The sequence below is a fragment of the Cyprinus carpio genome, chromosome B25, assembly GCF_018340385.1.
Source record: "Cyprinus carpio isolate SPL01 chromosome B25, ASM1834038v1, whole genome shotgun sequence".
Classification (NCBI taxonomy): Eukaryota; Metazoa; Chordata; class Actinopteri; order Cypriniformes; family Cyprinidae; genus Cyprinus; species Cyprinus carpio.
The window spans coordinates 2,180,904-2,208,217 of NC_056621.1; the positions used below are offsets into that span (position 1 = coordinate 2,180,904).

The 27,314-nt window shown below is 33.7% G+C and overlaps 2 protein-coding genes across 2 annotated transcripts in view; both read right to left on the reverse strand.

Annotated features, from left to right (window-relative positions):
* nell2a (neural EGFL like 2a) overlaps window positions 1-22,767 on the reverse strand; it is a 101,308-nt gene extending 78,541 nt beyond the window's left edge. The window contains 5 exon segments of the mRNA XM_042753070.1: window positions 1,159-1,255; window positions 2,746-2,919; window positions 8,734-8,884; window positions 21,745-21,873; window positions 22,504-22,767. Coding sequence (XP_042609004.1) covers window positions 1,159-1,255; window positions 2,746-2,919; window positions 8,734-8,884; window positions 21,745-21,873; window positions 22,504-22,549 — 597 coding nt within the window. The 5' untranslated portion in view covers window positions 22,550-22,767.
* Window positions 1-27,314, reverse strand: part of myo9ab (myosin IXAb) — a 709,890-nt gene that overhangs the window by 498,958 nt on the left and 183,618 nt on the right.

Sequence of the window (27,314 nt, forward strand, 5' to 3'; positions counted from 1 at the left end):
CGACAAATAGTATGTGAAACAGCATGCAATGACAAATATTAAAGTATTATACACCAATAAAAAGCACTGTACTAGGTTATATTGTAAATTTACAGTATGCATGCTACTAATATGTTGCATACTGCATTTGTTGTCATATGTTGCATGCTTATTTCAGTGTTTAGTTTCGAGATATGAATAAATTTACTTTTATATATTTCTGTTTTAATTTTTATTTCAGTTAGTTTTTGTGTATTCTTTTCATTTTTAGTTTTTTTTTGTATTTTAGTATGTTATTTTAGTATATTCATTTAAACTAAATAAGAATGAGACATTTTGTATTGGCAACTAGCTGGAAGTGTTATTTTAGTATCATTGATATATTATAGTTATTCTTTTAAGTTAGGTTATCAATATATGTTTTCACTTTATATATTTCCTGTTTTCACAAGTTTTAGTAATTTTTTTATGTCTATGTAGTTATTACTTTTTATTCACTAGTTCTTAGTTCTAGTTTATCTTTAGTTAAATTATTACTTAAAATTATAATAAATTTTTTATTACTTCAAGTTAAACTAAACTGAAATGAAATTTATCTGAAATAAAAGTTTTACGTTTTTTATATTTTATTTTCAGTTATTTTATTTTTTGTTTTATTTTTAGTAATAGTAATGTTTATTATTTTAATTTTAGTTAACAGTAATAACCTTGGCTGATAAATACATTTTTTTATTTTATTTTATTTCAGTTAAAGTTGTTGTTATTTCAAGTAATGAAAATATTTATGGTTATAGTTTTAGTAAACCACAATAACACTGTCATTTACTTTAAGATAAGAGCATCTGTCAAATGCATAAAATGTTATTTTGCATTTTTAATCTAATTTTGAGCCAAAAGGCCTTAATTTTTGTCTGTTTGACAAATTTGGAAAGATGACAGTTGATAACACTGGTCCATATGTCACTGCAAATGGAAGGTAAGAGCAGTGCATTGTGGGGTGCAGTGTATTTTATGCTGCACACTTAGGTGTAGTGGCTGATCTGGGTTTTGTATGTATACAGAAAAGCCACATACTGCACACAGCTGAGAAACAGTAAGCGAATTGTGCTAGCGTGCGACTGTTTGCTGATGTGCATGTGTGCTGATCCATGATGCCTGTGTGGGGCGAAGATGAAACACCTTGAATAAGCCATGAGCGCTGTTTCTCTGTCCGACCCAGAACGACGTTTCTTCTGGGATCTCCATCAGAGGAACAGCAACCACTCGCTCGTATATCCTGAAGAGAAACATCCCAATACGTCAAAAAATATCAGCAAAATTTCATGATTCTTAATAGCAATTTCAACACCACAGCAATATGCTATTTGAATACATTGTTTTTATTTGGTAAAGTAATGCTCTTAGTAATATTAACACATTTTATTAAGTAAGTGGCATGTAGTAAACAGCTTACTGCAAAAAAAGATTTTCTTGCTCAGTATTTTTGTCTTGTTTTTTACAGTCAAAAAGCATTCATTAATCAAGATGCATTCATTTAAGAAGCAACTGTAATAGGTATGGAAGCTTGTTTCTACCTTGGGATAAAATAAAAATAAAAAGGTAATTGTGACATAAATGTCAGAAGTACAAGATAAATTCTCAGAACTGCAAGATAAGTAAAAATTGCCAGAGGTAAATGAAGAATTGCAAAATCTAAAGTAAAAATTGTAGGTGTGAAATGCAAATTGGGAAAAATGAAGAAAAAAGTTTGTCAGATGTAAAGTCAGAATTTTTAAATTTAGAGTTGTGATGGCAAGATGTCAATTAAGAATAGCGAAATATAAAGTAAAAATTGCAAGAAGTAAAGAATAGAGAAATATAAAGTAAAAATTGTGAGATGTAAAGTAAGAATTAAGAAATATAAAGTAAAAATGGCAAGATGTAAAGTAAGAATAGTGAAATATAAAGTAAAAATTGTGATATGTAAAGCATGAAATATAAAGAAAAACTTTGAGAAATAAAGCATTTTGAAATATAAAGTAAAAATTGAGTGATGTAAAATAATTGAGATGTAAAATAAGAATTGCAAAATATAAAGTAAAAGTTCTGAGATAATGCGTTGTGAAATTTAAAGTAAAAAATTGAGATGTAAAGTAAGAATTGCAAAAACAAAAAAAAGTAAAAATTGTGAGACATAATCAGAATTGTGAAATATAAAATAAAATAAAATTCTGATTTTTTTTTTTTTTTTAATTTGAATTAAGTTTTAATTACTTTTTTCTGGCCCCCAGTGACAGAGTTTTTGTTTGTTTGTTTGTTTGTTTGTTTGTTTGTTTAAAGCAAAAACACTTAATTTTGATTAAAAAAAATTCAAAAAAATAAGACATTATTTTAAGTCATTTTGCACATAAAGTAAATGCATCTTGATTTAGAGATTTTACATATTTGTGTTGGAGAAACGATAAAAATAATGAAGTAAAGTTTAAAGTAAAGTAAAATTTATAATTTTTGCAGTGCTAAAAGTATTTCTATCATTTAAAGTGTCTAAAAATCCCTAAAACAAGACATTTTTGACAGCTGTTCATATTAAAACAAGTCTGCCAGTACAGTAGGACAAAATACACTTACTGTACATTCAAGATACATATTCTGAAAGTCTTACTATATTATGGTTGCTTCTCAAGTATATTTATCTTGTTTCAAGGATATTTTTACTGGAAAATGTCAAAAAAACTAGGAAGTGGTTTTGTAGTGTATTTCATTATATTCTCACGTAATTTCACATACTTATTGCAGTCGACATAGAGCGCCACATGTGAAGCACTGATGGAGACGGAGACTTTGTGCCATTGGTTGTCGGCGAGCAGGTAGGGGAAGATCTCTGTGTATGTCTGCTGGCCTTTGGTCTGGAAATGAAGACGCACTTCGCTCTTCTGTCCACTGCTCTCCAGCTCCAGCAGCCTGGAGAAATACAGTCAATGTAATAATCATGAAGAAGGCAAGTATCACTATTCATTCTAAGTTTGTGTTCAAGTATGAATGAATGATTCCTAAAGTCATGGTTTATTTTGTGTTGCGGGTCAATTTGAATATCTGAGTTATTGAATGAGTTGTTGGAAATACTGGAAGTACTAGGACGTTTTTCTTGAAATGTTGAGATTTATTTTCATCTAGGGTCATAAACATGCCTGCAAATTTTCGACACTCTGAGGTGTTTTTATTGTATTTTTGTACAAATAAATGTAGCCAGGGTAACCTACAAATTTAATTTGTGTACATATATTTATATATATAATATATATATTTTTGTTTCTTTCATTGTGATTTTTGGTAAATTGTATTAAATCCAATTTAAAAAAATATTTAAAAATAAAAAAAAAATTTAAAAAAATTTAAATAAAAAAGTATCCATTTACAATTCTGTTTATAATATTTACAATTTGTGAAAAAAAATGTTAAAAAATATTTCTAAAATCGTTTTTAAAAATCCTTTGTTGTCATGTTGGCTTTTTGCAACATATCACAAGTATTAATGTTTACAGTGTTTGTCTGATTTTCTGTTTTCATGGTGTGATTTGTGCTGAATTGTACTGAATCCAGTTCAGGTCAAACCCAGAACAAAATGATTGTAACCAGAACTGCTTAAGAAGAGCTGTGCTGTTACTGTCCCACTCAGGATAACGTCTACCGCTTAGCAACACCCCGCTCCATGTCATTGTGCCGGTGAATTTTGCTCAGACAAGCACCACTCAAAATTTACTATACTTCATAATTTGTTCCCACTAAACATGTCATTGACAGCAGAGGACACAGTGGGATCTCTGACACATGGCTAGACCTGCAAACAAAAGAAGCTTTGTTGTATATTTTGCAGCATTCGCAAATAAAGTGGGCCGAATCCATGCCCCTGGGGCACATCACTGGCAGGAGGGCTTCACGCTCTTCTCTAACCACCTGAAATGCATCTATCTAACTTTCCAAATGTCCTCCATAACAATATCCCAGGAGATTCTCATCACATGCTGACCAGCATGGATTCTGTCCAGCAAGTCCTCGTAGCGAGACTGTGCTTTTGTTTTGGCAGAGAGGGAGTCTGCCAGCCCCACTTTATTAATATCCAACAAAACCATAGTATTTTGTTCAGTATATGACCAAAAGCTCTTATTTTATTGGCCTGTTGGCTTTTTGAAAAAAAAAAAAAAAAAAAAAAGAAAAGAAAAAAAAACTGATCTGCTTTTTAATACACTTTGCTCTGCATTTTTTGCCACTGATTTGAATAGATCCGTATGAATTCATTGTTTCTATTCAAAACTGTACTATATGCTTTCACAATTAATATTCATGCTAACAGGCATGTTTTATAGCGTTTTGCCATGTAGACATGAATGCATAATGAATTCCATCCATCATTAGATTTTTTTTTAATTAAAACAATTTTCTGAAGTGTTCTTTCACCTAGATCCACATATATAGGTATATTATATTATTTATTATTATATATTATTTTATTTTTATTATTTAAAAAAATTACAAAATGTATATATAATACACATTAACATACAGTAAACATAAAATCAGAAAGGCATCATTACAATTTTTTTAATGTTTTTGAAAAAAAGTCTCTTCTGCCCACCAGACATTTATAAAAAAAAAAAAAAAATACAGTAAAAATAGTGGGAAATAATTATTTCTGTTTTAAATAACTGTTTTCTGTTTGAATATATTTTATTATATTTTTCCATAATATATACAAAGGTTTTTGCTGCTTAATATTTTTGTGGAAACTCTGATACACTACCATTCAAAATTTTGGGAGAAGAAAGAAATGAATACTTTCATCAAGGACACATTACATTTTTCAAAACTGACACTAAAAACATTTATAATGTTACAGAAGATCGATTACAAAAGATTATAATAATACACTGAAAACTGGAGTAATGATGCTGAAAATTCAGCTTTGATCACAGGAATAAATTACATTTTAACATCTATTCACACAGAAAACAGCTATTTTACATTATAATAATATTTCAGAATTTTTACTGCATTTTTGATCAAAAAATGCAGCCTTGATGAGCAGAAGATATTTTATTGCAGTCAGACTGACGAGTCTTTATGACAGCTTCATTGCATATTTTTTTTGCATGCAATAGATCAACGAATATTTACAGTCTTATATTGTGTATTATATTGCAGTACTCAGTCTTTCTCATCACAGACTACAAACTCACAGCCAAAGCTAAAACATGGTTTCTGTAGATTGAGGCGCAGGAAACACCGGCGGATACAGATGAGCTTAAAGCCTCCTTCACATTGTAATTCCTCTGCTCCGCTCGTCTCTGTTGAGATTTACTTGAAGGAAGCGTTAATGGGGAAAGCTGCCAAAAAGTCATCAGCCCACCTGCCTGCGCAGACTAACAAGTTTTATTTCCTCCTCCTCACAAAAAATCACCACGCTCAAGAGCATTATTCGAGAGAAGCCAATTACAGATACGCAGGTTTTGATTTATCTACAAACAGGGACCTAATGAGTTCTTTTCCTCTCGCCTTGCACTTCTAGTCAGCACCGTTCCAGCTGCATAGAAAGGGAATATCAATACCAGCCCAATGTCAGAGCCACCTGCTTCATCGACTCGGCGTACAATGTAATTAACATCTTTCACAAGGCCCCTATTATGTGCTGGCTTCAATAAACACAGTTCAACGAGCACAATTACAGTAAGGACACGGCCGCTGTAGTTCTGCCGGCACGGCGTGATGTTGTTGTCTTCTCCGAAGCAAATGTCGTCATTAAAAAATGCTGTTCTTTCAAATAGGAGAGTCTTAAACATACAAAACGCTTGACCTGCTGACCCTTAAAACTGAATCTTGAGTCCAAATGGTTGACAAGAGCCATTTTCTGTCAAGATTTTGTGTTTCTGCTAAAAGATGTTAAATGGTAGATCATCTATCCATCTGTTTGTTCACCCAGCCATCTATCTATCCACCTGTTTGTCCCTCTGTCTCTCCATCCATCTGTCTGTCTATCTATCCGCCCATCTATCTGTTTGTCTGTCTGTCCATCCATCCAATTTGCTTTGAAATTTAGTGTAAATTTCCATCCATCCATCCGTTTGTCCACCTGTCTGTCTTTCCTTCCTTCCTTCCTTCCTTTTCTTTTTGATCATCCATCCATCCATCCATCCATCCATCCATTTGTTCATCCCTTCGTCTCTCCATCCATCCATCCATCCATCCATCCATCCATCCATCCATGCGTCTGTTCATCCACCTGTCTGTCTTTCCTTCCTTCATTCCTTCTGTTTGTTCATCCATCTATCCATCCACGCATCCATCTGTTCCTTCCTCTATCTTTCCATCCATCCATCCATCCATCCATCCATCTGTTTGTCAATCCGCCTCTCCATCCATCCATCCATCCATCCATCCATCTGTTTGTCCATCCGCCTCTCCATCCATCCATCCATCCATCCATCCATCTATTAGTTCACCCATCCATCTATCCATTCTATCATCCATCCATTCATCTCTTTGTCCATCCGCCTCTCCATCCATCTATCATCCATCATCCATCCATCTAATAGTTCACCCATTCATCCATCCATCATCTATCCATTCTATCATCCATTCATTCATCTGTTTGTCCATCCATCCATGCATCATCTATCTATCCATTCTATCATCCATCCATTCATCTCTTTGTTCATCCGCCTCTCCATCCATCCATCATCCATCATCCATCCATCTATTAGTTCACCCATCCATCCATCCATCCATCATCTATCCATTCTATCTATCATCCATTCATTCATCTGTTTGTCCATCCATCCAACCATCATCTGTTCACCCTTCCGTCCCTCCATCAGTCTTTCCATCCATCCATCCATCCTTCTTTCCTTCCTTCAAATTTGTTTTTTAAACACCACCAAAGATTTTCTTAAAAATCCCAGTCATAGTTTGAATTTCAATTCATTTCAATTCTACTTCCTTGCATTCAAATTTAAACTGCAATTTTGCATCCTGTTCACCACCTCTATCCAAATTCAATTCAAATTCCAGAAGCCCCGCCCTCCACAAACATGTCATAAAATAATTGACAGGCTGAGAGTGTTTCTGGCTCCTTTTATTTGCTGTTTACAGACTCTAGTGCCGTCACAGAGACAGATGTGAGTTCTCTATTTCACGGATATAATTTTATGTGTGCTCTTCCAAAAAAAAAAAAAGCAAGCTATTTTTAGCCAGTTACTCGCCATCACTGACAGTAATGCACTGACAATGGGAAAAGATCCATTTCCAATACAGCCTAAATTCCCCGTGTAGCAGTTTTTCTAATGGAAAGCAACTTTATATTAAGTTATTGCAAACTTATTTGCACAAAGAAAGAGTTGCTGGTGTTTAAACAGTCTTCCTGGAGAGAGAGTGTTTTATTTCTGCTGAGTGCTGCTCTTAGACTCGACTCAGAGAGGGAAAACTTCTAATCAGTCTTCAGGGAGCCGCGGATTTGGACACAGCGCAGGGAAACAGTTAATGATGAGCTGAACAGGGACGGGAAAACAATGCGCTTGGGGAGGCAGAATCCACCGCGGCTCGCCGGTCAAGCACTAAAAATGACTCTGGAAGAGCATCTCGAGGGATAACTTCCTCTTCTTAATTCCCTCACTTTGTCTCCTTCTCTCCATCATACTGCAATCTATTCAGAAAGCGCGAACATTAACCGTGTGAACTTTACTTTGACTAAACAAATGCTTCATCATGTAGAGCACTGATTCTCAATTGTGCATCACCAGCCAGAAACGACTCGGGTCTGACTGTCTAGACATCCGTCAGTATTATACATGCTAAATGTATCCAAAGCAACTTGCAAATGAGAATAATAGAAGCAGAAGTGATTAATCCAACAGAGAAAACAATACGAGTGTCAGGGCAGAACAACACTAGAGAAGAAGCAAACAGATTCGCTACTTAATTTAGTCAAGTGCAAATGGAAGCAAGGCTGGGCAAAATTAATAATCAAAGTGTGAATTTGAATAGGTGACACAGTAAGTTAAACAAAGTTAAAAGTTATTTATATATAACTCTATAGTCTGACTCATTCTAAATACCACACTGAACATTTAGAATGAATATTTAATTTAATTATATTTATTTATATTTTTATTTAATAATTTAATTGCATAATTCAATATTTAATAAATTTAACTAAATATTGTTTATTATATAATATTTTAATTTAGTACATATTTAAATATTAATTCATAATTATTATTTAATATCATTACTGATATTATTCATATTAATGAATGTTATTTTTTTATATTTTGTATTCATTTCATTTTATAGTACATCGGTGACTGAACACACTTTACTGAACCATATAATTAGACGCTGTATGTAGATAAACTTCACTTGTTGCCAAGAGCTGTGTGTGTGAGCATGTATGTGTGTGTGTTTTTCTAATCTTGTGGGTATAACAATTATAATTAGGTGTTTGCCAAGTCAAGCATACTTTTGCTTATAATTAGTGTTAGTGATATGAACAAACATTAAAGTTAAGCATGTAATTTGTCCTGTTTGTGTGTGTGTGTGTGTGTGTGTGTGTGTGTGTGTGTGTGTGTGTGTGTGTGTGTGTGTGTGTGTGTGTTTGTGTTTGTGTGTGTGTTTGTGTTTGTGTGTGTGTGTGTGTGTCTTTTGTGTGTGTGTGTGTGTGTGTGTTTGTGTGTGTGTGTGTGTGTGTGTGTGTGTGTGTGTGTGTGTGTGTGTGTGTGTTCTCACCTCTGTTCTCCGTGATGAATGGACAGTATGACCCCAGAGTTGAGTTTCTCCTGTCTGAGCGTCAGTGCGATGGTGAACTCACTCTTTCCTCTGAGTTTCTGCAGCATGCGGCCCGCTGCGTCGTCTGGGACCCTCACGCTCCGGGACGAGCCTGCAGAGAGGCAATCCAATAACATTTCACACAGACACAGAGACGATCACAGGACGAACACGCTCCTCTCATGTCTTCTAGTGAAGGTAGAGATTAACCGCAGCAGGCTCACCATCAGTTATGACCAAACAAATCAATCCATTAACATACAGTATATGAAAGCCTGGGGAAAAAACACAACGTTCATGTTCGAGTGAATGAGCAGCGAGACTGCTGGACACTGCAGATGTTAGCTGGTCTGGTTTTACAGGGGTTTTGGGCTCTTTCCAGCTGGCTAAGACCGGTTTAAACCAGCTCAGACCAGCTCAGGCAGGTGTTCTCAGCAGGGATTCAGGGAAAACAACTGAAACTCTCAGAGATGCACAATTATATCAAAGCAGTAAAGTGTGGAAACGCTTCCTTCAACTCCTGTAGAAATGATTGTATTTATGAGTTGAATGCAAATGAACTACATCATGCACAAGAATGGGAAAATGGGAAAGGAGGTATTAAATATGAAACACAATAGAATATTTAAATAAATGTCAAATACATAAATATTGGACATTTATATGATTATATATTTACATAAAATATTCAATTATATTTATATAAAGAGTTTATTTGCAAAAACAGATAACTCTGTTTATTCTTTTTATTTTTGTTTTATTTATTTTTTTTTCATATTTTTTTTTGTTATTGTTTTGTTATTGTTTTATTGTGTTGACTGGCTGTATTTTATTTTATTTTTTTCCCCTTAATCAGAACAACCCAACTCCCAACCCCCCAGTTTTTATTGAGATTAACTGGAATGCACAAGGAAAAAAACATGATTTTTGAAAATTGGTAAAACTGAGTTATCTGTTTTTTTATGAGCTCTTCAAACACACACGCACACACACACACACACACATACTGTATATATATATATATATATATATATATATATATGTATCCCATATTACATACATCACACATTACATCAGTCAATCAGCTGATGTGCATCTTTTGAGCATCATTCGGTTGCATTAGTGCTACAACTTCCTATCCTATTTGTGTTTGCAGAAAATGAGACCTAAAATGGTTTTATCTGTGTATTTTTTATGTGTCAAACCAAAATCACTTCCATAATTTCCCCAAAAAGTCTTGAGGGTGACACAAACAGCTCATCCCTGTCAGTAAACACCAAAACGCTTTGAGATGGCCTTATCTGGTGCAGAGTGGTTTGAGTGATATTACGAGATGTGAACGTCTGCGTTGAGTCAAAGTGGATTATGTGGAACTTGATGACAGCATCAGTTATTTAATAATCTCCAGACTGACACACACACGACACAATGAGTGAATCCGAGCGCAGAAAACGAGAGGTTTCTTACGCTTGATTCCTCCCAGCAAACAGCTCCTCCTCCTCCTCCTCCTCCTCCTCCTCCTCCTCTCATGCTACTTTCTAATGGAGGCATCAATAAATGATCATCTCTCTCGCTCTCTCTCTCAGAAGCGATCACATCAAAGCCGGTGACACAGTTACAGGACTCCAGCAGCAGCCTGTAATGAAGACACGCGGGCATCCTCCAAAAAAAGCCAATCGATCAACCCCCAGCGACTGAGGAAAGACCAATTAACAGATCCGGCTTCAGTCTGCCGTTTAATTAGTCACTGTCTCGTTTTCAGCTCAGAACTGAACTGCACTTCTCGCATTCTGTCCCTCATGAAAGGAAGTTTCGGGGAATTTCTGCAGCCACAACTGCTTTAATGCATCAATGCAACAAAAAAAAAATAAAAAAATATATTTACAGAAATATAGGGTAACACTTTATTTTAAAAAGGTGTCCTTGTTACATGTACATACTATTATAATAACAATAAATTATGCATAATTACATGCAAGTAAACTCTACCACAAACCTTAATCCTAATCCTAACCATACGAAAAAAGTACATGTAGTTAATAATATAATACTCAGTACTTCAATACTGTATTACACTGTAACAATGACACTTCAAATAAAGTGTAGCCAAATATAGTTACATTATATATTTAATATTTACATAATTATGTTTAGTGCTAGGCAATGATTAATCGCAATTAATCGCATCCACAATAAAAGTTTTTGTTTATATAAGTTTGTGTACTGTGTTTATTTATTATGCATATGTAAAGACACACATACAGTATATATTTTAAAAGTACTTAGATGTATTTACATGTTTATATTTATATTCATATTTTTAAAAGTATAAAATATTTAATATATAAACATAATATATTTTTCTTAAATATACACATGCATGTGAGTGTATTTATATATACATAATACACAGAACACACACATATATATTATTATTATTATAAACTTTTATTTTGGATGTGATTAATCATTACCCAGCACTAGTAAAATATATATTTTTTACATTAAATAATCACACACAATATATTTGCCTAAATATATCATTATAATTTTTATAATTAAGTATAATAATGTATCTTTAGTTACATACATTTCCCCAATCAGTTTGGACCATGTTTCATTAATAATTAAATTAATACATAAATATATTTTTATATTATATATTTACATGATTGCATACCATATATTTGCATAAATATATAATTATAGTTTTATAATTAATTACAATAGAATTGTAGTTACATACATTTCCCCAATAATTTTGGGATGTGATTCATTAATACACAAATTAATACATAAATTACATAAATGTATGTTTATATCATATATTGTCAAAAAATTATTTTAAGAATGGCATTTTCATTTATATTTTATACTGTATTTTCGTGTCCCTTAAAGTACATTTTGTAATATTTTTTGCATTTGAAGTTTAACTGAATATTTGAAATACAGGTCAAAAGTTTGGAAACATTACTATTTTTAATGTTTTTGAAAGAAGTTTCTTCTGCTCATCAAGCCTGCATTTATTTGATCAAAAATACAGAAAAAAAATGTAATATTGTGATATATTATTACAATTTAAAATAATTGTTTTTAAATGTATTATACTTTAAATTATCATTTATTTCTGTGATGCAAAGCTGAATTTTTAGGATCATTACCACATGATCCTTTAGAAATCATTCTAATATGATGATTCATTATCAAAGTTGGAAACAGTTCTGCTGCTTAATATTTTTTCAGAACATGTGATACTTTTTTAGGATACTTTGATGATGAAAAAAAGAAGCTATGTTTTTAAAATATAAATATTTTGTAATAACAATATACTCTACTGGTCAGTAATTTGGGGTCAGTAATTTTTTTTCTTTCTTTTTTTTAAATAAAATCAATACTTTTATTCAGCAAGGATGTGTTAAATTGATAAAAGTGATAGTAAAGAAAATTTATTATTAGAATATATATTATTAGATATTTTTTTTTTTATTTTGAATAAATGCAGTTCTTTTTAACCTTTTATTCATCAAATATATTAGACAGCAGAACTGTTTCCAACACTCATAATAAATCAGAATATTAGAATGATTTCTAAATGATCATGTGATAAACTGGATGTTACATGTGACACTGAAGGCTGGAGTAATGATGCTGAAAATTCAGCTTTGCATCACAGGAATAAATTATTTTTTTAAAGTATATTCAAATAGAAAACTATTATTTGAAGTTGTAATAATATTTCACAATATTACTGTTTTTTTCTGTATTTTTGATTAAATAAATGCAGGCTTGATGAGCAGAAGAGACTTCTTTCAAAAACATTAAAAATAGTAATGTTTCCAAACTTTTGACCTGTACTGTATATATATATATTCTTATATAAATATATACTATATATATATATATATATATATATATATATATATATTTATTTATTTGTATTTTTTTTGTATATTTGTATTTTTTTCCTCCATATTTTGCCATATGGGAAAGGAAAATATTTTTGCTCTTTCATAGCTCTGAAGATCTCAATTATGTTTAATTTAAGCATCAACAGATGTTTCTTCTAAAAGTCCTCATTAGAAACAAAAACAGACCCAAATGAGTCACTAATCGTCATCCAGTTAGAGCTCTAAAATAAAAAAGAAAAAAAGAAAAAAATTCTGAAATCAAAATTAAGTGAGTTTTTGCTGAAAATAATAAGAAAAAAATACCTGCCACTGGGGTCAGAAAAATAAACATACTTCAAACGGGAAAAAAGTTTATTTTCCGACTCCAGTGGAATACTTTTTTCTTAACAAAAAGCCACTCAATTTTGATTATTTTTTCAAAAAATTAGACTTTATATCTTCAGTCATTTTGGTTCTCAAGTAAATGTTTCTTAATTGAAGAATGTTTAGATATTTGTACTGGAAAAGTCAGAAATCCAGAGTAAAATAATCTTTAGAACCCCGTTCTAGAGGAGATACAGGTGAGCTTACTGAAGTCTTTTTCTCAGGAGAAGCATCTGAGAAGCCTGAGACTCCAGCAAGTCTCCTTTTCATCTCATTAGATGTCATTTGTGAACTTTCTTTCATGCAAAACCCTGTCAAAGGCAGAATCTGTTGTGAGAGTTCATTTGCAGGACATGAACTTCACTTACAGGAAATGTTGAGTGTCCTCCTGCAGCGAAACCATATTCTAAACAGAAACGTGGCCAGATATAAACAGATTACTAGTGTTTTCTTTAAGCAGCAGTTCATCCAAAAATGAAAATCACTGACTCACTCCCACATCGTTCCAAACCTGATTCACTTGCTTCCTTGAGTGGAAAACAAAAGAAGAGGCATTCGCATGTTTAAATGAATTATATCTTGAAGGGCTTGTTATAAATTGAGAAGTCAAGTCATGATAGACTCAAGAGTTTGTTAATGTGAAGCTGTTTTTGTACTTTTGTCAGATACATCATTCAGGCGTATGAATTGTTCCAGCTTTTGATTTGCATCCAATGAGATTCAAATAAACAAGGAAATAATCTAAAATAATTTAATTTCTAGAAAAACTATGTTGTGATTTATACCATTTTTTTTACTGCCACCCTTAATTTAGCAAAAATAGACATTTATTTAGTATACTTTATTTACATTTATGCATTCAATCAGAAAAAATAAATATGTAGATTTCAAATTTAGCCAGGATAAAATATAATATATTTGCCATTTAGCCTGATTTTTTAAAAGATATATACATTAAGATAATGATTCATTTGTAATTTGTAAAAAAAAATAAAAAAATAAACATAATAATAATAATAATAATTTATATAATAGTCACATGTTTATTTAGTTCAATTTTATTAACAATTATCCATTGAGAGTGTAAAATAAATATTTTAAATAGAAAATAAATAGTTTTTAGCATTTAGCCGGAATTTTTCTTAAAAGATAAATATGTTAAGATAAAAATTAATTTGTAAATATATATATTAAAGATATATATATATATATATATATTGTGTATACACATTTTTTGGATTTAAATTTTTTTTTTCCAATACATTAAGATAATGAATAAATGAAGAAGATAATGCTAATATAAAGCTCTGAAGTCCATCCTGAGACATCTTCAAACAGAAGAGCTGCAGGATCAAGATGATGATGATGATGATGATTTGAAGCAGAGTGAGTGAAAGTGGCGTGTTTGAGTCGCGGCGGTTGCCCTTTCATTCCCAGCAGGATCGTGCGTCCTGCTCCAAAAAGCCTCTCAGGCCTGATGAAAGGCTCTCGGTGGGAAGGGCTTTGATGGTCGGGATCTCCTCGGCCGTCTGACCCAAGCATCTCCATGGAAACAGCTCTTCTGTCCGATGAGTCCCAATGCAGCTCATCCTCCATCGATCAGGAGGCGCTGCAGCGAGCAGATGTCCCACAACAAAGCCAGGCCATGATTTCACAAAGATTAACTTGCCCTCATATCATAGCCTGCCATGCCCAGCTGATGCAAAGCATAGAATTTATATCTACACAGAAGAAAGCCCTGTCTAGGCTCTGTGTCGAGCTATTCATTAGTCTGTTTGTTTGATGAAAAAAGATGAAATGTAGTTGCAATAAACATGTTATGAATCTGTACACCTGCAGCAGTGGAGGATTATTATTCTGCTGCATGGAACTGCAGAAAAACGGATGACGGCACGCTTTGATCTTCGGCTGACCAATCAGAAGAAAGGGGCGTTCAATTCCCACCCATAAACAAAAATCGCATATTCAAGCTGTTTATTCATTTTTCTACCCCGAACAAAAAATGAAAATTTAAGCTGAAATCTCGTTTTTTTATTTAAAAAACTAAAAAGGAGCCGTTTTTTCATTTTTCTACTTTCAATATTAAATCAAAAAACGAATGATACATGGATTCTGAAATGCACTCCAGTTTGATTCTTTCATCTATTTTTAGACACATGGGATGATTTTCTGTGTTTATGAGTCTCAGCCAGGTGTGTGTTTTGCCTGTGAGGAGAGCAGTGAGATTTACATACAGAGAATCTGGAGCTGTTTACCCCGTGGTGAAAACCAGCATCCGTCTTCCTTCATCGGAGCCCAATTCTTTGTTCTACAGCATGGGATCTGTCCTGAGGACGAGATTAGACCACAAACGCCTCCCCGAGAGACGCCTCACATGCACCAGCCTGAGAAAAGTGCTGTTTTAGCTTTCTCAGGATTTTCCTGGAGGTTTTTTGATGAAGCAGAGGCAGAGCAGAGATCGCCTTTCGTCCAAAAGCGGCTTTGTCAAATATCAGGATAAGTACATTAAATTTAACGCTCTTCCTGTTTATCCCGTTTTAATGAGTCCAACTCAGCGTTTACATAACGCCCCGTCTGCTAACATCTGCTCCGTTTCTGGAAGCAGCTCAGATGTGATATGTTTAAATCAGAAACATCCAATTTATGTGAAAATAGATGAAAATATTTCATTTGAATCACAGCCATGAAAAATTATTTGCTATCACTAGTCTGATTGGACAAAACTGTCATCCACCCCCGACTGCAGGATGATGTCATCAATAATTTTGGTGCATTTCTTCAAGAGAAAAAGTACATTTTAATTGTGTAAATCTTATATCTATCTATAAGTTTTGGAAGTACAATAAAGGCCACAAAACTCAAATTTTTATATCATGGGGTCTTTAAATCATGAGATGTTATTGTTACTATTAAAAATCATTTTCAGTATTTCAAGTAGTCAAAATTTATTAAAATTGAAGTACTAAATTTACCTAAAACTGAAATAAAAATTAATTAAAGCTATATAGAAATATATAAAAATAAACTTTTTTTTTTACAAAAATCTTTTTGGTTAAATGATACACTAAAAAACATAACTTTTAATTTTAGTTAAAATATAAACTTAAAAAACACAAAAAACAATAACAATTAAAAAAAAACACTTTTTAATTTTAGTTAAAAGATAAATTAAAAAAACTTTTAAAAAAATGTTACATTACAAAAGCACATAATTTCTTAAGTTAAAAGATAAACAAAAAAACTTTAAGCAAGAAAACAATAAAAAATGGCAAAATGCATACTTTTTTATATTATTTAAAAGTTTAAAAGAAACTAAAAAATGCAGCAAATTACTAAAACTAACTAAAATTAAAATGAATTATAAAAATTCAATTCATTAAAAAAAATTATATAAAAACTATACTAGTACATCAATGATGCTAAAATAACACTGGGCGGAGGGTGAAGGGAAATATGCACCGATGAGCGTTTCACAATACTTACTCAGAGGAAAATAACTAATTAAATAAATGAAGATAATTAAGTGTTGAATTTAGGGACATTATCTGAATATCTTCATATCTCATGTACAAGTGAATGATCAGCTGAAAAGCTCAACAAAGACATTCAGATCTCACACATCTCAGCATCTGCATGTGTTCATTAATCCAGATTTGATGTCTATGATGTAGATTGATGTCACTGCTGGGTTTGGATCGACATGAGGTGAGTAGTTTTCATTTTGGGAGAATTATTCCTGAAATTCAACTTCGTCTGGTGTTGCATGAGTGGGTTTTGGTTACTGGTGTCCAGTTCAGGAGTTCAGCTTGACCTGTAAGGCCCTTTTATTCTAGCTGAGATCTCTGAGTGATATTTGCATCCATTAATCATGAAGGCAGAACATCCTTCTGGAGCATCTGACGCTGGATGTCAGCGCTGTCACTCGCGTCCGGGCAGGAATGAATCCCAGCGCTAGCCAAGGGCACCTTCAATTCATCCAGACGCTTTGTGACCCCTTCTCTCTCTCTCTCTGACAGCTGTGCGGCTCAGAGATTCTGAACAGGGTGAAAGATCCACAGGGATCGCAGGAATGGAGCTCACATACGAGATCGCTGGAGATACACTTCTTTGGAACGATTCTGGACAAAACTGAGCTATTGTTGCAGATGTTCATGTCATTGACAATAACTCTTCCTGTATGTAACTACTGATTCGTTTGTCTCTATTTTTTAGAATTTTAAGAGAAACATCTGAGTAAAGGTTGATACTTTGTATCGCCTTCTTTCATTTAGGGACACTTTTCATCATCCAATCAATTCCATGGATAAAATCAGACCCCGCCCACATTTTTTTCTCATGAAATATCCTGCTTACGTCACATTAAGGATTGTAAACCATTTTATTTTGTGCCCAAATTTTGCGTTTTCTGGATTTGTGTATATGAATTCCAATTTGAATAGTTAATTAAATTTTAATTATTAAAAAGCATGTTGATAATAATCAATTAATTCATAAAACCTTTTACTTTTTTTAAAAAAAGAAAAAATTTAAATTGCTTTTTTAGCTTTTGAAATGCAAATGAAAATATCATGTTCCTTTACAACAGAACATTGCATTTATTTATTTATTTATTTATTTATTAAATAAACTGCTGCAAAACAGATGGATATTTATTTATTTATATTTTTAATTATAAATACTAATTTATTTCTTAATTTCTTAAAGTTAAATCAAACTTTTATTTTGGTAATTTGTATATTTGACCTTTAAGTGTTTCTCATTCATTGTGACAACAGTTATTTCCCATATAATTCCCTATGAAATCTGTTTTATTCCCAAAATGTTCCCAAACTCTTTTTTGTTTTATTTTTTTTTTTCCCAATTTTAATTGGAAAATTAAATTTTAATAATCAGAAAGCATGTCTAATCAATTGAGAACTAAAAATCTTTTGAAATTAAATGAATAAGTAACAGTTTCCTTACAACATAACATAGCAGTTTTATTAAATCTTATTTATTTATTTATTAATGATTGTCTGTCTGTCAAATAAAGTGCTTTAAATATTTGCACACTTATAAATAAGAATATAATTCTGTCTTAATTTCTTCAAGTTAAGCCAAACTTTTATTTAGGCAATTTGTAGTGAAGTATGTTTTCCTTCTAAAATGTCCATAATCCATAATAACACTTCCTCCAGTGAAGAGTCAACTTGTTTTGTCTTCTCCAGATGTTAACTGATGGACTGGAGTGCCATGGATTACTTGTGGATTATGGTGATGTTTTTATCAGCTGTTTGGACTCTCATTCTGACGGCACCCATTCACTTCCATTGGTGAGCAAGTGATGTAATGTTACGTTCCTCTGAATCACTTTTGTGGCTATAAAAACAGCTTTTATCAGTTTTATATAGTTTGCCATGAGCATCCAGTACACAAACTCAAACACCCCGCTCAGACTCATCTATGGAACCGTTTGTGGTCCAAATCTCGTCTCAGACTCGCTCCACCTGCATGAATGCCCTGCTGTCCCAATTAGAAGGGAAAGGTTCAGCCTGCGGCTCTCTAGTTTTATCCTGCTGGTCTCCATGGTCTTCCCACTGTCACTTAGAGCATATCTCACCACCACTCCGACAAGAAACACGCCATTTAATGCCTGTAATGATGTCACTATGAACTGTGTGTGTGTGTGTGTGTGTGTGTGTGTGTGTGTGTGTGTGTGTGTGTGAGAGAGAGAGAGAGAGAGAGAGAGAGAGAGAGTTTGCATTGTGTAGGTGCGCACACAAATATCTGATATGATTTACAGTAACAATAGAGATGCCAGTGAGAGTATTTATAAATGCATGCATTAGAAAGGAGAAAGGAATGACAATGAGACAAAGAGGGAGTGTGTCCACAGAGAAATAATGAGGAAAAGCCAGCTGATTAATTCACTGTCTTGCATTCACATCTGGCCCACGGGCACAATGATCTCAGTCTAATGAGCTCAGGTGAGCCCAGATGCATAAGCCACATGAAGAAACCTATGATCAGAAGATCTAGTCATCTAGTCAAGAATGTGAGCTCAGATCTGAATTGAATGTGAATTGCTTTGCGAATCAAACTGAAAACATGCTTGCAACACATTTTACTTTCGTAATGTGACATATAAATGGGGGAAACATGATTTAATCCACGAGGAACTGATTACATGGTGTAAATGTTTGTTGAGATATGTGATATGTGTGTATATAGTATAGAGTGTGTGTTCATTTATGTCTGTTTTATGTGTGTTTTTATTTTGTTTCTTAAAAATGTGAAAATGTTTTCAATGTGCATTTTGCTTCTATAAATTTGATGCATATCTGAGGGAAACTTGATTTTATCCATAAGGAATTCTTTAGTGAAAAAGTGAGAAAATCTAAAATAATATCTAGAGTCAAAAATGTAAATTCAGATCTAAACTGAATTGCTGTGTGAATCAAAGTGAAAACTTGTTTGCAACACATTTTGCTTCCATAATGTGATGCATATCTGAGGGAAACTTGATTTTATCCATGTGGAAATGATTAGATGGTAAAATGTTAAGAAATCTAAAGTCAGAGGATCTAAAGTCAAGAATGTAAATTCAAATCTGAATTAAATGTGAATTGCTGAGTAACTTACAGTGAAAACATTTTTGCAATGCATTTGAAGCATATCTGAGGGAAACCATTTTATTCATATTACAAGAGGGAAAACTTGATTTTATTTGTGAAGAATTGATTGGATGGTGAAAAGGTGGTGAAAAATAATATATGAAATATATAAGATATTATTTTAATGCCAAATTCTGAAGATTGTTTTATAATGAAACGCACTAATGAATGAATCATTCATAATGACACGAGAAACATGAGTTCTGAATTTATTTTGATTTTATCATGACTTTAAAGAAAGACTTGATCGTGAAAGAGCAATTTCAGCGCAACTAGTGGCAGCAAATGGAATTGCATTCTGACCGATTTTTGCACTTTGTTTTCATGTTGTTACGTTGTTGGTGAATTAATTTATTAAGTATGATTTTTTTTATTTTATTTTGTAAAGAAAGTTTTTGTTTATTTATATTTATGTTAATGGCTTTAAACCAGCTGCAAGGTCATTATAAGTGAATAAAAACTGGTATTGCATAACTGAAAATGTATGAATAAATAATAATTGAAAAAAAATAATATTAAATAATAAGATATTATTTAATGAAAGATTATGAAAATTATTTTATAATAACATGCACCAATGAATCATTCACATTTAATCCTTCACAACACTGATTAAGACTAATTAACTTTTTGACTTTAAAAAAGATATTAAGGGGAAAGTGTGATTTCAGTGCAACTAGTGGCAGTAAATGGAATTGCGTTCTGACCAATTTTTGCTCTTTCGATTAGTTCCACTAGTGGTGCATAAATTACACTCTTCACTAAACAAGCTGAGGTTTTCTGCAGGAAAAAAAATTTAAAAGTTTCAATATATTTAAATAAAGTGTCAAGGCTTTAAGCAAGCTGCAGGGTCATTATGAGGGAATGAAAACTCTTAACCATGTAAAGCAGCTGAATGTTGCACAACAGCACAGTCACGGAGCATGGCTTTCCTTCAACTTTTATTTCCCTGAACAGCAACTGCAGTGCCAGCACATATCACACAGAAGAACTCTGAACCGTGATGCTTTCAGCATCCCAACCTTGCGACTTGTTGCATCATAACGCGCTTCCCAAATAGGTCATTATTTGTCAACAGCAGAATTCGCAGGAGATAAACTGTGCACACCGCTTTAACACAGATCGGCGAATCGTCTGAGGACTAATCTCATTATGCGTCCCATTATTCTCCAGCGTCTGTTTCCATAAAGAGCCACGGCCCTTTGTTTCCAGAGAGCCTCTCAATTGTCAGGGGCCCCATGAGGGTCCATTCATCCCACAGAGATGAGATGCAAAACAAACAGCCACCGTTAGACACAGTTCAGCACTTGTGCAGCTGTTTAGAGCCGTTGTGTTGTTTGCATGTGTTAAATATATCTAATATTATCCTAAAAATCTTTTTCCCTATTAGGTGTTTCCAGTCAAAAATGGCTGGCCTATATAAAAATAGCTTGTAAATCTCTAATTATGCAATATTATTACCAAATATTGGATTCAATTTTCTTATAAACCTGTTTTCTTTCAATTAGCACAGGTTTTGTATTTCTTTTTTGAACTGATTGGTTGATCCGAGCTTATGCACCTCAGTTTTTGAGTGCCAAAATGATCCACAAATAAGACTGTTTATGATCCTCAAAAACTGCAATGCATGAGTTAAGATCAGCCGATCTTTTCCAAAAATAAATACAAAACCTGTACTAACTGAAACGATCAATGATTTTAATGGGGGAAAGTTACTTTTAAAAGTAATGCATTTCAACATTACTCAATAAAAAAGTATATAACTGCTTTACTTAGTTACTTTTTATGTAATGCATTGCAACACTTTTGCGTTACTTTTTGTCACCTGGGCTGGGTTTGCGCATTTTCTTTTATAACAAAACCTCCAAAACTTATCATTTTGGCAACTATAAAGGCTCTTTCACACCAAAAGTGAAATTAATAATTTCCAATTTCCCTCAACATGGGGACAGGAGAGGCATTAACAAGCATTTTCAGGAAATAGAAAATCCTCTCCGGGTCCTGAACACACGTTTAAAATGGACAGTTATGGACAATTATAGTGTTACCTTGGAAGAGGAACGCTCTCGTGTCATCGTGGAAACCTTGCACCTGTGTCACGCCGGAAAACCCTTGTGCAGGACTGAACTCTTGGAAAACGCTGATCCGAACCGCCGGATCCACTCCGAACGCAGCGGCTAACACAATCACAACAAACACCATTAAAACAAAGAGGATTTCACATCAGTAAGTACATCACAGCATTCAGGGTTCACACACACACACACACACACACCTTCAGACCAATGCATTTGCAACACTTTCCCATGCGTTTGTAATTACTGTATAGAAATTTTTAAAAAGCATCATTTTTCATGACTTCCATTGACTCTTCCATGCCTGGAATTCTAAAGTGTGGGAACCCTGTAGCCTATATGTTACATGTTTAATGTATTTAAATCAAGTCATTTATTTATACAGTGCTTTATACAATACATGAAAACAGTAGTGTTGTAAAATTTCAATCTAAAATGACTTCACTTTTAGCTGTACAACAGGAATAGATGACTATTGTATGGCTATTATAATTTAAAAAAAAATGTTTTAACTAAAATCTATCTCTTTTTATTATTTTAATTATCATAGCCATAATATAACACGAACAGTGATGATAGCACGGAATACACCTCTGTATCGGTGATTACTGACTTGGACAGCTGCATGGAGATGAATGCATGACCAGATATTAAGAAATAACTGATAATAGCCTCCAGCACTCATAATCATCGTATCAGACTCTAATAACTGATGCCGATATCTCTGCCTACCTGCTGCCGCGCAAAATAATCCAACAAACAACTGCAATAATCCCATGGTGGATAATACAATTAGTCCATGTTGCGATAGCTACTCCTCGAAAAGGCGCACAAATGCAATCACATAAAAGCTGGAGAGCTCGTCCTCATTCACACGTTCTCTCCGGAGGAGAGGAGAGGAGCATCAGCGGAGCTTCACGGATCCCGGGAGCTACACAGGTGGTTCTGCTGGGTTACTGCGCAGCGCATCAGACTGACTGCAGACCGAGCGCGAGGACCCTGCTTCAGCTCAGAGAGAGAGAGAGAGAGAGAGAGAGAGAGAGAGAGAGAGAGAGAGAGAGAGAGAGAGAGAGAGAGAGAGAGAGAGAGAGAGAGAGAGAGGGAGAGGGAGGAACGCATGGAGCTCGTGGACCCCCTGGTGGCGCTCCGTTCAGACGCAACGCGCGAGGTTCTCATTGAAAGGTTGGGCATGTTTGATATGTGTACAACGCGTAACATTATGATTATTACAATTTTAATGACACATTGATTCCTATATTTTAATATATAGTCTGGGAGACTGGAGCAAAAGGCTTAGGCTACTTTAAGATATAGATTCATTATTATGTAGTTGACTTTTATTGATTTGTTTGTTTTTTTGTTTGTTTACGAATGAATAAAAGTCATTTTCTGAAGATGAAAGTCTAATATTTAAATCTATCAAACTTTCCCACAAAAGTTGTCTAGGGAAAAAAAGCATACTTAAGCAAACTTTATTATTATTATTATTATTATTATATTATTATTATTATTATTATTATTATTATTATTTATGAAAGTAAGTTGAACTTATAAACTCTACTGAAACTTTTCACAGATATTTTCCCCAAAAAAAAGTGTACTTAAAATGTTAATTAATGATATAGTTTCATATATATTTATTTTATTTCTGAATTAATTAAAGTCATTTTCTGTTCAAACTAAAATTTGAAAACTGTATTAAACTTTTCCACTAATAATTTTCTGGAAAATCGAATTATGATTTATTATATAGATCCATTAATTACATTTATTTATTTGTGAATGAATAAAATTATTTTCTGTTCAAACACAAATTAGAAAACCTTTTTTCCCCCACAGATATTGTATAGGATAAAATATATCCAACATACTTAAAGGTATAGTTTACCAAAAAAAATGAAAATTGTGCCACAATTTGCCTATATTTCTGTTGATTGGGATTTGTATGAGTTTATTTTTTGTGATGGATTAAAAAGAAGATATTTTGAAGAATCAAACATTTGTTGGTCCCCATTGACTTCCAGAAATACTATGGAAGTCAATGGGGACCATCAAGATTCATTATTATATAGTTGACTTGCTTGTCTAAATGCACGTCTGTGTGGTTTTAGTTTAACTCTAGAGGACAAAATTCATAAACTGTTCAGTGTTAGACAGTTTTAAACTAGTTGTTTTAAATATAGTGTCCTCCCAAACAAGCTTTAACCAGTAACAAAGGTTTCGAGTTCACTCTTAAAAATAAAGGTTTCAAAAGACAAGATGCCACAGAAGAACCTTTTTTGGTTCCTCAAAGAACCTTTCAGCGAAGAGCTCTTAAAAGAACCATTTTTTCCTCAGTGTGAAGAACATTCTGTGCAGTGTAAAGATTCCAGCACTGTTAAAGGTTCTTCATAGAACCACTGATACCAATAAAGAACCTTTCTTTTTAAGAGTGTTGCATAAAGGTGTGACCCAGAAATGTCTGTGGAACACAAAACCTGTTTAATCTTACTCACATAGTCCTGAGAGCCGAGTCCCTAGTGTGCTGTTATGCTTATATATAATTGAACAGGGTTGTTTTCTCTTTATTAAAATGCATCAGTTCTCAGAATCGCACGGTTTCATAGAATTTGAGATCCTCTGTAGAAAGTCCAGCTGTGAATGTGATGCTGGTTTGGTTATCAGGAGCTGGTGTGAATTGATTTTTCTCTCATGTGGTCAGTTTTGAATTGAACAGGGCAGAGACTCTTACAGCCATTAAAATCAGAGCCGGTCTCAAAGCGCACGCTGTGACAGCCGTACGAGGAACTTCACCTCACTGCGACTACATTACATGTGTTTGACCTTTCTGTTATACAGCTGAAACACAGTGCAATCAATCTCTGAGGCCATTCCCCAATTTTAAAGTAGTTTATAGTAGTATGGTGGTAGTTTTTTATATTGCCAAACCCTTAATACAAATAACAAGAATAAGAAAACATAAAAACATAAAGCATGTCATAAAGCACAAGGTGCCAATAATGATAGAAAAATAAGTATAAAATAAATTAAGCATTTAATGAGTTGATTTTTATTTAATTTACATTAATATTATAATAATGACATTCTTTTTCATTTACATTAATGTTGTATTCAATCATTTACAATTTTATCCATATATAATGCATTATTTGTATTTTTGCATTTATAATTATAAACAATTTATTGTATACAGTAAAGTTATTATTTATATTTGTATTTGAAAATAATGATACATTAGTTATATTTATGCATTAATTGTTTTTATTTTATTTTTGTAAGTTAATAATTAATATTATTAACCAAAAATTTATGTTTTTATTATAACTGCTCATTTAATATTAAGAATTTAATAACTAATATTATAAACATTACTATATACATATTCATTTCTATATTTATTATATATATTTATATAAAACATTTACATAATTTTGTTTAAATTATTTTTTACTTTTTAAGTTAATTTAATACGTTACTGAGTAATTTAATTCAGATTGTGGCTTTTCTACAAGGCTTTCAGTTTGACATCAGGTCACTTTTTCACTCCGGCCTTTTTTGTTTTGACATATCTGTGACGCTGTTCTTGTACTGAAATGAGTTCGACTAGTCTCTTATTCTTAACAAGACGAGGACTCTCTTGGAAACTGACCTAGTAAATCAAGTGGTCAAGCTGCAGTTTGTCTCTGAACAGAGGAGCATAGCTCGGCCCTGGTGAGCCGTTTGGCGGCGCTGAAAGCCCAGTGTGTCTTATCTGAGAGCCGGCAGCCATTACGGGTCTGAGGCTTCCCTGCAGCGGAGAAACACTGCTCACGTTCACAGATAATCCCTGCAGATCCCATAATAAAGGAGTAAAGGATCAACAACAGCCAAACTCCCAATAACGCCTGACAGAGCGGATCCGTCCCAGCTCTCGAAGGCCTCTGACACCCACATGCATCTCAGCGAGAATCTAATATCACCTCCGATGTGAGACAGCTGCGGGTCACAGACGGCCACGGCATATTTGAATAGAGCTCATAACTCCTCTGCTGGAATTTATTGCCAGGTTTTAATATTTTTGGTCAGCCGAGAGAGAGAGGATGTTTCTGGTGTGACTGACTGCAATTCAGAGCGAGACATGATGACTGAAAGCCTGTCAACAATAACATATGATGACCCATCTCACGCATGAACACAGATTCAGAAAGAATCTCGTCTGCTTATATGCTGTTCTGTGTGCTTCCAAATGTGTTTTTGGTGGTTGCTTGGCGGTTGCTACGTGGTTGTAAATATTTTAGGTGGTTGCTACGTTGTGCTATGTTGTTGCAAATGTTTTAAGTGGTTGCTAGGGTGTTGCTATGTGGTTGCAAATAATTGGGTGGTTGCTAAGCTGTTGCTGTGTGGTTGGAAATGTGTTTTGGGTGGTTGTTAGGGTGTTGCTATGAGGTTCCAAATGTGTCTCAGGTGGTTGCTAGGGTGTGTATGTGGTTGTAAATGTTTTGGATGGTTTCAAATATTTTAGGTAGTTGCTAGGCTGTTGCTATGTGGTTCAGAATGTGTTTTGTGTGGTTCCTGAGGTGTTGCTATGTGGTTGTAAATGTTTTGGGTGGTTGCTGGGGTGTTGATATGTGGTTGCAAATGTATTTTGGGTGGTTGTTAGGCAGTTGCTATGAGGTTGCAATTGTTTGGGTGGTTGCTAGGGTGTATATTTGGTTGTAAATTTATTGGATGGTTTCAAATATTTTAGGTAGTTGCTAGGCTGTTGCTATGTGGTTTTGAATGCGTTTTGTGTGGTTCCTGAGGTGTTGCTATGTGGTTGTAAATGTTTTGGGTGGTTGCTAGGGTGTTGATATATGATTGCAAATGTGTTTTGGGTGGTTTTGAGGCAGTTGCTATGAGGTTGCAATTGTTTGGGTGGTTGCTAGGGTGTATATTTGGTTGTAAATTTTTTGGATGGTTTAAAATATTTTATGTGGTTGCTAGGCTGTTGCTATGTGGTTCCGAATGTGTTTTGTGTGGTTCCTGAGGTGTTGCTATGTGGTTGCAAATATTTTAGGTGGTTGCTAGGGTGTTGATATGTGGTTGCAAATGTATTTTGGGTGGTTGTTAGGCAGTTGCTATGAGGTTGCAATTGTTTGGCTGGTTGCTAGGCTGTTGCTATGAGGTTCCAAATGTGTTTCAGGTGGTTGCTAGGGTGTGTATGTGGTTTTAAATGTTTTAGGTGGTTGCTAAGTTGTTGCTATGTGGATCCAAATGCATTTTAGGTGGTTGCTAGGCAGTTGCTATCAGGTTGCAAATGTTTTGGGTGGTTACTAAGCTGTTGCTATGTGGTCTCAAATGTTTTTCGGGTGGTTGCTAGGGTGTTACTAGAGTGTCCTGGCTGGTTGCCAGGTGGGGTTTTTTTCAAGCACTGCAGGACAATGCATGCACTGAACCTTTAGAAGTCGACTCAGATTAATGTGACTACTAATAATTGTTACATGTCCCTTAGCAAACACCACTAACTAATTAGCTTAATCTAAGTACAACAGAAGTCAATGGGAGATGCGTGTGTGTGTGTGTGT